Source organism: Coenobita brevimanus, chromosome 20, assembly GCF_032717465.1.
Source record: "Coenobita brevimanus isolate Jiangsu-jjx chromosome 20, ASM3271746v2, whole genome shotgun sequence".
NCBI classification, from domain to species: domain Eukaryota; kingdom Metazoa; phylum Arthropoda; class Malacostraca; order Decapoda; family Coenobitidae; genus Coenobita; species Coenobita brevimanus.
This window is the reverse complement of record NC_136973.1, coordinates 3,465,001-3,477,621: the sequence shown is the minus strand read 5'-3', so window position 1 is coordinate 3,477,621 and position 12,621 is coordinate 3,465,001. Positions and strand designations below refer to the sequence as shown.

The 12,621-nt window shown below is 43.6% G+C and overlaps 1 protein-coding gene across 1 annotated transcript in view; it reads left to right on the top strand.

The window, feature by feature from the left end:
* The first annotated feature begins 4,660 nt into the window (after positions 1 to 4,660).
* The window catches only part of LOC145391816 (metalloreductase STEAP4-like), a 72,748-nt gene continuing 64,787 nt past the window's right edge, over positions 4,661 to 12,621 (top strand). The window contains exon 1 of the mRNA XM_080266304.1: positions 4,661 to 4,830. Within this exon, the coding sequence (XP_080122430.1) occupies positions 4,661 to 4,830 (170 nt within the window). The remainder of the gene's footprint in view (positions 4,831 to 12,621) is intronic.

Sequence of the window (12,621 nt, the reverse complement as noted above, 5' to 3'; positions counted from 1 at the left end):
CGTTCCCCCTCCTCCTCCCCTCCCCTCCCCTCCCCCTACCTCCTCCCCTCCTCTCCCCTCCCCTCCCCCTACCTCCTCCCTCCCCTGCCCCACCCAGCCCTCTATGACGTATGATGATGTATAGCCTGAATGAATAACTCATACGTGTGCGAAACGTGAAGGGGAACAAAGGCAAAGAAAAAACGTACATGAACACGCACACAAACATACATTCACACACACACGCACCCACACATATACTTACACGCGCACAGACATATATTTACACGCACCCACACATACTTACACGCGCACAGACATATACTTACACTCACACGCACATAATTATACAGGAATATAACTTATGGTTACGCACACAACCGCATATTTACACAGAGACCTACATGAACACTCACATAGACGCATACTTACTGTACATGCTCACGTACACGCACACAAACATACGCGCACACAAACACGCACACAGACACATCCTTACCCGCACATAAACGAATACTTACACATGAACGTACAGGCAGACAAATGAATGTTTACTATTGCACTGCGTCTGATTCACACTTTTGACATGTCCGTCACTTTCCTCCCTGACGCATCATATCAGAGAGGATCATCTATGGCCAGAGAAACATACCAAGCCTCACCCAACTTAGAAATAATAGCCAGCAGAGGAAAATGACAAGCAGAAGAGGTGTCATAAAAAAAACATACCAAGCCTCTCTCAGTTTAAGAATATTAGTCAGTAGAGAGAAGTGAGAAGAAGAAGAGGTGAAATATTAGGGCAGGGAAACATACCAAGCCTCTCTCAGCTTAGGAATATTGGCCAGCAGAGGAAAGTGAGAACCAGAAGAGGTGGAATATTAGGAAGAGAAATACATCAAGCCTCTCTCAGCTTCGCAATATTAGCCAGCAGTGTGAAGTGAGAAACAGAAGAGGGAGAAACATACCAAGCCTCTCTCAGCTTAGGAAAATTAGCCAGCAGAGGAAAGTGAGAAGCAGAAGAGGTGAAATATTAGGGCAGGGAAACACACCAAGCCTCTCCCAGCTTAGGGATATTAGCCAGCAGAGGAAAGTGAGAAGAAGAAGAGGTGAAATATTACGGCAGAGAAACATACCAAGCCTCTCTCAACTTAGGAAAATTAGCCAGCAGAGGAAAGTGAGAAGCAGAAGAGGAGAAGTATTAGGGCAGAGAAACATACTAAGCCTCTCTCAGCTTAGGAATATTAGCCAGCAGAGGGATGTGAGAAGCAGAAGGGATGAAATATTAGGTGAACTTTCGTCTCCTATTGCACATTCATACACATTACAACCCTTCACTCCAATAACCTACTTTCCACTGTATTCTCTCACCAGACGATTTTCTTAAACTTCAGGGAGAGACCATGTAGTGAAGGGGGAAGGCTACATCTAACCAACCCCTCCAGTTCGAAAAATCTCTCACGGCTGAATAAAATCGTCTAGAGGTAGCGAAAATTAAATATTAGAACTGTTTCGATTGAAGCGGGTTCGGGGAAGAGAAGGAGCGTCGGTACTGAGAAGATAAACACAAACACTATTTTATTTTACGCTGCTTACGTTGCTTCTTATATTACTGTCAGGCAGTATACTTTGGCTAAACACACATACATACCGTTCATCAAGCCTACATAAATAGACACACAAGCATACTATACATACACACACATGCCTACATACATACATAAGATACAATCATTCATTCACACACATACACTCGCACAAGCACACATGCACAAATATACCCACACTTGCATACATTTATACACACACACACACACACACACACACACACACACACACACAGACGATCGTTATTAGGCAATAAACAGAACCTGACAGCGTCTTATTGATGTTTCCAGTCTCTTAGCGCAACAGTAGACGGTGGAGGTTGGCGGTGAGAGGGAGACTTGCCATACTATAGTGCGTTTACTCCAACCTGGCAAATATCCGTAACCCCTTTCAGCTCAGTTATGGCCAGGTGTAGTCAGATTTTAGGGCTGATTTGACTAGAAACCAAGGAGACTCATTCCTACCTCAGCCTGGCGAAGCTCCGTAACCCCTTTCAGCTCAGTTATGGCCAGGTGTGATCAGATTTGGGAGCTGATTTGACTAGAAACCAAGGAGACTCATTCCTACCTCAAGCTGGCGAAGATCCGTAACCCCTTTCAGCTCGGTTAAGGCAGGTGTAGTCAGGCTGGAGGCTTGGTTTGACTAGTAACCAAGGAGACTCATTCCTATCCTGTCGAGGTATATGATGTATTTCACGTCTTCACAGGAATATAGTTATGTTGCCTCTCCACCCCGTCCCTCCATCGTTGGCAAACATGGGAGGGTAAACTGAACTAAACGCAGGTGTTACTGATAGCCAGGTTGATATACTGAGGCCCAGCTGTACAAGTGTTCAGTGGAAGTTAGTGGTGCAAGGAGGGTAGTGGTGCAAGGAAGTTAATGGTGCAAGGAAGGTAGTGGTGCAAGGAAGTTAGTGGTGCAAGGAGGGTAGTGGTGCAAGGAAGTTAGTGGTGCAAGGAAGGTAGTGGTGCAAGGAAGGTAGTGGTGCAAGGAAGTTAGTGGTGCAAGGAGGGTAGTGGTGCAAGGAGGGTAATGGTGCAATGAGGGTAGTGGAGCAAGGAAGTTAGTGGTACAAGGAGAGTAGTGGTGCGAGGAGGGTAGTGGTGCAAGGAGGGTAGTGGTGCAAGGAGGGTAGTGGTGCAAGGAGGGTAGTGGTGCAAGGAAGTTAGTGGTGCAAGGAGGGTAATCGTGCAAGGAGGGCAGTGGTACGAGAAGGGTAGTGGTGAAAGGAGGGTAGTGGTGCAAGGAGGGTAGTCGTGCAAGGAGGGCAGTGGTACGAGGAAATTAAGGCTGGACCAGATACGTGACGCCAACAATGGATTATAAAATATCTATATGACACGAAAGTATGGAAATGGAGAAGTTGCCCAATAAAATCAGTTTGTGGGGGAAGAGAAGCATCTGCGAGGAATTAGATGATCAAAAGTGCTGTCCTGTAACTGCTTCTTAGCGATCTGACGTGCGTTCATAGATATAATGACTGGAAAAATGCATAATGATAACAGTATGCGAGGATTTGTAGCGTAAAAACGGATGAAAATGGTTCCATGCGAGAACTTTATAACAATCACGTATACGATGTTTAAACGTTGCTTATACTGTACATCAAGTGTTTATATATATACATCGTTCAACTTCTCGTCCTTTTGCAGTTTATTTCACACAGTTCAGTGACAGAAAAAGACAATGCTTCTACGGCTCTACATCATTTCCATAGCACTTCTTCTTGACTAACATCATATCCTAGTGTTAATATCTCGCTACAGCTCAGTAATTGGAATGGAGAGTCTGCAATTTTTCGCCCAGTTAGAGTGAATAGAGTATAGATCAATGGCCAGGTCAATAGAGTACACAAATGCATGCCCCCTGTCCTTGCCGCGTGTCCTGGCGCGCCCTTGCCTTTAATCAGAGCTACCATCCTAGTCGTAAATCCCCAGGGACTGATAAGAGCAAGTGCAATGTTACTCACTCTCCCCAACCATCTCTCCCCACCCACCTCTCCCCAGTCTCCTCTCCCCTTCCCTCCCCACCCACCTCTCCCCAATCTCCTCTTCCCTTCCCTCCCCACCCACCTCTCCCCAATCTCCTCTCCCCTTCCCTCCCCACCCACCTCTCCCTCTTTACCCGCCTCTGCCCACCCACACACCCCTCCTCAACCACTTCTCCCTCCCCACCACCTACCTCTCCCTCCCCATCTGCCTCTCAACACCCCTTCCTCCCCAGCTACCTCTCTCCCCTATCTCTCTCTCCCCACCCACCTTACCCTCTCCACCCACTACTCCCTACCCATCCACCCACCTCTCCCTCCCACCCACCTTCCTCCGTATTTCAGGTGACATAGGATATTTCGTAGGCCCTCTTCCTGAGCGATTTATTTTGCATATACCTTTTTTGTACTACTATTCATGTTGTTGTTGCTGTTGCCTTACCCCGAGTGGCCGTCACATAAATCGCAAGAAAAAAAGTGTAACGAAGCCCTAACTACCAAGATAAATACACGGATCATTATTAGTGTGCCGTGGATCGATGTGCGAAGGGGTAATTGAAGTGAGTCTTAATTCTAATGACCTAATTATAGAGGGTCCATGGCTGAATAATTGATTGTCATGCTCTTTGATCTGAAATTGCCATCTCTTCATCTTGAAGCCTGAGTTAGAGAGAGAGAATGTGTGTGTGTGTGTGTGTGTGTGTGTGTGTGTGTGTGTGTGTGTGTGTGAGAGAGAGAGAGAGAGAGAGAGAGAGAGAGAGAGACTGTGGCCCTTATTCCCGTCAGGAAAGGAAGCTCCTTAACACCGCTTCCTTACCGATTTACTTTTTAATATGGCTGGCTAATTTTGTAGGTTATTTATGCCGAGTATGGCGATATTAGAATGATTTAAGTAACACAGAAGAGGACGGTGAGGTATAATAAGCAAAAAAAAATAAATAAATAAATAAATCGCATAGGAAAAGGTGTTAAGGAGATCCAGAACAACAATAGGTAGAAACGGTGCTGTATAATAAGCAAAATAAATAAAATCAATAAAATAAAATAAAATAAATCGCACAGGAAAAGGTGCTAAGGAGATCCAGAACAATGGGTAAAAACGGTGCTGAGGTGATGCAGGTGCTGCCGCTGACCAGGCCAAACAGCACTACCAGCAGCATCGCCATCAATCCCCCCTCTCCCCAACCCCCAGACTCCCGCATCTGGTCCACCCACACCGCCCACAGCATCCACCCCGCCCACAGCCACCCACATATCCAGTGAGTATGGAACGCGTTTTCTATTTCCACCTCTTCCTTAGCGATTTTCGTCTGGATATTGCACCTTAACATTCTCCTATGGCCTACTTATCTTGTTTTAATATCAACATAGTTTGAATTAAAAAAGGAAAAGAAAAAAATAAGAAGATAAAAAAAGATAAAAAAAAAGAAAGGATAAGTCGCTAAGGAAGAGGCATCACGACATCTCCAAAGGTAGGGCCCATCATCACTCATACCATAAATCCCGTAATTTTTTTTTTTCCCTAATTTGAGACGAAAAACAGAGGAATAAATCATACGAACTTTCCATAGACACACTCCTTCGTAAAATCAAAGCAAGATGTCTAGTGATAGGATTCTGAGCAGTATTTTAACTCACACACACACACACACACACACACACACACACACACACACACACACACACACACACACACACACACACACACACACTGACATAAGGGCAAAAGCACTAAATAGAGAAAAGGATGTGTGTGTGTGTGTGTGTGTGTGTGTGTGTGTGTGTGTGTGTGTGTGTGTGTGTGTGTGTGTGTGTGTGTGTGTGTGTGTGCATTTATGCGTCCGACTCTAGGTTTGTGTGTGTGTGTGTGTGCATTTATGCGTCCGACTCTAGGTTTGTGTGTGTGTGTGTGTGTGTGTGTGTGTGTGTGTGTGTGTGTGTGTGTGTGTGTGTGTGTGTGTGTGTGTGTGTGTGCGCGCGTCAGATTCTAGACACAGACTTAATAACCCGTTCTCTAAGGCCCAGCAGCTCTCCTACGTACACACCTTCACATGTCACCACTTCGGCGCTAGTACTCACCGTCCATATTGAATACATGCTGTTGTTGTTTCATACAGTAGTGGTGTATTGGTATTAGTGGGGGGAGTTTACGATGGGAGGGGAAGGGTGAGAGGGAAGGGATAGGGGAGAGAGAGAGAGAGAGAGAGAGAGAGAGAGAGAGAGAGAGAGAGATGAGGAAGGGGAGGGTAAGGAGAGATGCGAGAATAGGGGAGGAAAGGAAAGAGGAAGGGGAGGGAAAAAGGGAAGGGAATGGGGAGGGGATGGTTTAGGGAGGGAAGAAAGGAAAGGTAAGGGTAAGGGGGAGGAGAGAAGTGAGGAAAGAGGAGAAGGAGAGGGGAAAAGGAGAGGGGAGAGAAAAGGGGGAGGGAGAGGATATAGAGGAGAGGGGATAAGGGAGGAGAGGAGGGGGCAAAGAGGAACATATAAGGAAGAGGGAAGAGAAAGGATAAGGAGGGGAAAGGAGAGAGGGGGAAGAAGAGGGGAAGGGACGAGGATAGGGGGATGAATGGAGGGGAGGGGGAGAGAGAACTATGTAAGGTCAACTACTCAGAAATATCACACTCAGATCGGAAATGACGTCACGGGGGGGTTCCAATAATATAACACACCTTTTGTTTACATTCATCCTCTTGGTGTTCACAACGCGTTCAAATGTCACCGAATTTAATTTTAGTATAATTGTCAGGAAGGAACAGGATACCAGTAATGTTATTTTTATTTCGATTTATTTATTTATTTACTTGTTTTTGGTCACAGGGCCTTTGATTGTTCCCGAAATTTGTCATACTTGTAAATGAATCGCCCGTACTCTAAATAGTTCGGGGAATACCACAATACCTCTTTGTTTCCACCCTCCTTTGTTTATATATACCCTGCTCCAGTTCACACGGCATTAGAATGTCACCTAATTTTACGTTACACCTCTTCCTAGGCGTTTAATTTTACCCACAACACGCCTTCCATGCAGAACAGTGTCGATAATAGAAAGATATAAATAAAATACAAAGAAATGAGGTGTAATACGATAAGGAGGAAGCAAAATTAAAGCCCTTTTACTGCTAATAGGAAAGGTCGGTTTTAATATAATTTCTTTCACATACTCTGCACATCTTGAAATTCAGACGATGTTGGAATGTCAATAAAACCGATATATTTAGTGGTTACTTAGTGAAATATTGCTGCAAATTTATCTATTACTATTGCTGCTGCTGCTACTACTACTACAAATACTACAATCAATACTACTACTATTACTTCTACTACCGCAACAACAACAACAACAACTACTACTACTACTACTAATAATAATAATAATAATAATAACAAAAATCATCATCATCATTATCATCACCATCATCATCCGGACCCCCTTTCCCATCCTAGGGCAGGGTGAGGAATAGCAACGTCCAGTAATAATAATAATAATAATAATAATAATAATAGTAATAATAATAATAATAATAATAGTAATAATAATAATAATAATAATAATAATAATAATGATAATAATAATAATAACTTTTCCACCCTCACCACTGACCTTCGCAGTCTAAGGTATTGTCTTCAGTGATTGGTCAAGTGTACAGCATTCATTGAGATTCACAAGTGTAAGATTGGAATTTAGACTATAATGTTTGGAATACTGACGAAGAATTTTGAAACAGGAGCTAAACTATCATCATCATCATCATCATCATCATCATCATCACCATTCCAATCAACTTCTCAAAAATCATTACCATCATCGTCATCAACATTATCATCATCACCCCAACCCAACTCCTCGACGATCATTATCATCATCATCATCATCCCAATCAACTTCTCAAAAATCATTACCATCATCGTCATCAACATTATCATCATCATCACCCCAACCCAACTTCTCAACAGTCATTATCATCATCATCATCATCATCATCATAGCCCAATGTCTTAAATTTAAGGGAAAGAGAGTGGGGGATAAAAGCAGGAAGGAGGTGATAGGAGAGGGAGGGAGGGAAGGGAATCAATGGGGGAGAGGAGAGGGAGGAGGGGGAAGGGTGGGGGCAGAGGACAGGGAGGGGAGGGGAGGGCAGGGAGAAAGGGGAGGGGGAAAGGGAACCAATCAGATGGAGTACAATTTTCCGGGTTCGTCAGTCAATTGTTCCCTGTCTTACCCAACATCTCTCTCTCTCTCACACACACACACACACACACACACACACACACACACACACACACACACACACACCTGACTGCAGCAACAGGTGTGTACGGTCCCCAGCGTCCTCTACTACGGTACCCTAACTTGCATCCGTCGCAGTCTCACTAGGCACTGTCAGAGGCAGAGAGAGGAGGGCCGGGTGTGGCTCTATTCATCACTCACTCACTCTCTCTCTCACTCACTCACTCACTCTCTTGCTCACTCACTCACTCTCTCGCTCACTCATTCACTCACTCTCTTGCCCACTCACTCACTCACTCTCTCGCTCACTCACTCGCTCACTCATTCACCGTAGCGGATGCACGTCACTTCCCAAGCGACAGTTCACTTCCCGCTCTGTAACTGTGCCATACATACATACATATACAGACAGACAAACAAACACACGGACAGATAGAAAGATAGATAGAAAGATAGATAGACAAGTACAGTACATAAAACCATCTACCCACCTCTTCCTCCCTCCCTCCCTCTCTCCCTCCCTCCCTCCATCCATCCATCTATCATTCCATCTGTCTGCTTGTCTCTCTATCCATCTATCTATCTGTCTATCTATCTATCTGTGTCTATCCATCTATCTACCTCTCTCCACACTGCTTTCCCACCCAAGGTCCTCTCCACTTTCCTTCCCCACCCTGTCGCAATACACCTCGCCAAAGGGTCCTGGGTCTTCGTATTTTTTCCCTCCGGTGTCAGGTGCGGCCATCCCCAGCCCAGGACTCAATAGCAAAAACACAATTGCTCTGGTGTTCTGGTGGGTGATGCTAGAGATCGTGAAGGAGCGTACGAACCTCACCTTTTTAACGCTGTCATTCGTGTTTTCGTAACGGAACGGGGTCACACGAATGCTAAGTTGACTGGCATGATATTCCCTGAGCCATGGTTATCAGAAAGAGTCTCCTTGGTTACTAATCAAGTCGTCCCTCCAATCTGAGTACACTTGGCCATTGACTGAACTGACAGGGGAGTAGGGATGGGCCTTGGTTATGACAGGAGTGAGTCTCCTTGGTTACTAGTCAAATCGTCCCTCCAATCTGACACACCATCACTTGAGCTGGGGGGGGTTAGGAATGGACTTGGGTTATGAGAGGAATGAGTCTCCTTGGTTACTAGTCAAATCGTCCCTCCAATCTGACACCCTTACCATCATTTGAGCTGCGAGGGGTTAGGAATAGATCTGAGTTATGAGGAAGAAATGAGTCTCCTTGGTTACTAGTCAAAGCGATCCTCCATTCTGACAACACCTGGCCATCGACTAAACCGCAAGGAATCATTGTTAGGGTAGAAACAAAGGCGTTAAAATTGGGCAACACGATGACCTAGTAAGTTACTCAACGCCTTCTCCTTTCCGATTCATTCTGCCATTAAATTTCACTGTCCCTTTGTATATTTTTGATGTTACTTATGCCGGCAGGAAAGCGTTTAAATGACAGGGAAAATGTCAAGGTGTCATATGCAAAATAAATCGCGAAGGAAAAGGTGTTAAGAGTACAGTACTTGCGTTTCAGCTGTCTCATCGCCTCGTTAAGGTGAATGAGAATTGCGTAATAGGTTTAACAGCTGATTTAGAGAGAGAGAGAGAGAGAGAGAGAGAGAGAGAGAGAGAGAGAGAGAGAGAGAGAGAGAGAGAGAGCTATGGCCAAATAAATTGAAAGATAGGTAGATAGGTAGGTAGGTAGGTAGGTAGATAGACTGATAGTTCAATATATAGACAGATAAATAGGTAAATAGATAGACAGACAGACAGATAGATAGATAGATAGATAGACAGCAGTGGACGCGGGTGAGGAAGGCCTTCATACCTTTCTTCTTCATCTAACGGAACTGGTCCAATCCCACATATGTTCTTAGGTCGTAGTTGCGTGAAATACTATGAACTGTAATGATGCGTAGAGTCTCCTTGGTTACTAGTCAGTCCAACCTTACAATCTGGCTCCACTTCGTCACCAACCGAACTGAAAAGGGGTTAGGGATCTTCGTGAGGGTAAACACACACACACACACACACACACACACACACACACACACACACACACACACACACACACACACACACACACACACACACACAGGAGAGAGTAGAAATGGCCAGAGTTTACGAGTAAATGAAAGCACACACACACACACACACACACACACACACACACACACACACACACAGGAGAGAGCAGAAATGGCCAGAGTTTACGAGTGAATGAAAGCTTGGTCAGACGGAACGAAATAAAACATTAAAATCGATATGAACCATTATGGAAGCGCCAATCACTCAGCCTTCTAGATTTCACGCCGCGTTTTTGTTGACAGTCGATGCCGAAATTCAGAGTGGCGAATTTAGAGCTTTCTTTCTTTCTTTTTGACTTACTTTCTTGCTTATTTTCTTTCATTATTTTACTTTGTTTATCTTGTTCTTGTTCTTGATCGTTTTCTACAACAACAACAACAACAATTACTACTACTACTACCACTACTACTACTGGTATTGCTACTACCGGTACTACTGCTACTACTACTACTACTACTATTGCTGCTGCTGCTGGTCAGGAATTTAGTGTTTTTCTTACATTATTCTTTCTTCATCTGTTTCTTCTTCTTCTTCTTCTTGCTAGATTCAAAAACATTCATTTCATCGCCTAGCAGTTTTAAAAGTGGAAATAGCATCGACACCACATAATTTTGGCGGGAAAACACAGCCACAGTTACCGCAATTGTATTATATTTTTATTTTAATGGCGGAAAACCCCAAAACAATATAGACATCACCCCGGAAGTCCTCAGGGTCAGAAGGAAAGTAAATTGCTGTTGATTCCGCCAGGGAGAAATGAGTTGGTCGCTTATGTTAGTTTTATTATCGGGGTGTTGGAGACGGAGGCCTTCACGTGGTGGCACTGATATGAGCGGCTGGATCCACTGCCTTTCCCTCCCCTCATAACTCTCACACATTTTTTTGACAAGACACGTATGGGCCAGGTATCTCTCTCTCACACCTGCCTACCACTTCCGGCCCAGCGTCACGGTGTTGGAAGTTCATTAAGCTGTATTTCACCTGCACCACCACAATCACCCTTCAGTCATACCCACACCAGTCACGCCACACCAGGTATTAAATTCCACACCACACGTCCACTCACCGCCTCATTCCACACCACACGTCCACTCACCGCCTCATTACACACCTCCACCGCGCCTTATAGAGTGTTGTGTAGTGCTATCATCTTCCTTTCCATCCACCTCATTCCCCCCCGCGTCCCTTCCTTCCACAAATACTGCATGCTTATTATCTATTGTGATGTAGTGGTCAGAACGTCCCGGTTAGAGAGACATCATCACCATCATCATCATCATCTTCCCAACCCAACTTCGCAACATCCTCCTCCTCCTCCTCCTCTCATCACCATCACTGTAGTCACATCATCATCATTATTATTATTATTATTTTTTCTTCTTCTTTCTGTTATTTTATTATTATCATTATTATTATTATTATTATTATTATTATTATTCCTCTGAACGTCCTCATCTTTCAGACAATCGCTTTCAAGGTTGCTGGAAATATTTTAATCAATACTCGAATTTTTTCCCGTGATGTTCATTCCATTGTTGTCATATTTTTTTTTTTATTATTCCAATTCGGTTATATATATATATTTTTTTTGGGGGGGTGTAGTTATGCGAGCGGGAGTCCAGGGGGACGGTCACCCCTAATTAGACCTTTGCTTTCCCAATACCCTTCCCCAGCAATGAAAACTTCTTGTTATGCGTTCTGTTGTAGTGACTTCCTCTCCACCACAACATAGCGCTTTTCTCTGATACTGACAATAATAATAATAATAATAATAATAATAATAATAAGAAGAAGAAGAAGAAGAAGACGAAGAAGAGGAAGAACAATAATAATAACAAGAACAGTAATGATGACAACAAGAACAATAACAACAACATCAACAACAACAATAATAATAATAATAATAATAATAATGATAATAATAAAGTAAATTAATAAAAACTACTTTACTGGTAGATGTCTTGTCCTTCCTCGTTAATAGCCTTCAAATAAATGTAAAGCCATGAGCAAAAAAATATTCTTTGACACTCTGCTGGGTGTGACAATGGACGGTGTTACTGTATATGATTTTATTTTTTTTAAGTGACGGCAATATGAAATGGATTGGAAGTCAGGTATAATTATTCCCCTGTACAAAGGAAGAGGGGAAAGAGAAGTGTATGGTAATCGTAGGGGCATCTGTCTTCTTAGTGTATTAGGAAAAGCATATGGTAGGATACTTATTGACAGAGAAAGAACAGAGGAATTAGTTGGAGAAGAACAGGGAGGTTTTAGGAAGGGAAAAGGTTGTGTAACTCTGACATGCATTCTTAGGTCTTTAGTGGAAATGTTTCTAGAGAAGGGAAAGAAGTTGTATGCGGCCTTCATGGATTTGGAGAAAGCATATGACAGGGTGGATAGACAAGGAATGTGGAAAATATTAAGAATATATGGAGTAAATGGGAAGTTGTTGAATGCCGTGAAGAGTATGTATGAGGGTGCTAAGGCTGCAGTGCGTGTGGATAGTGAACTGAGTGAATTTTTCTGAGTGTTGGATTGAAACAGGGATATGTCATGTATCCATGGTTGTTCAATCTGTATCTGGATGGGGTTATAAAAGAGATACAAGGTAGGGCAGTGGATGTTAGAGCAGCTATAATGAGAGAGGGCAACGTTTGGAAACTCCCTGTACTGTTGTTTGCAGATGATACTGTATTGCTAAGTGAAGACGAAGGGGAACTG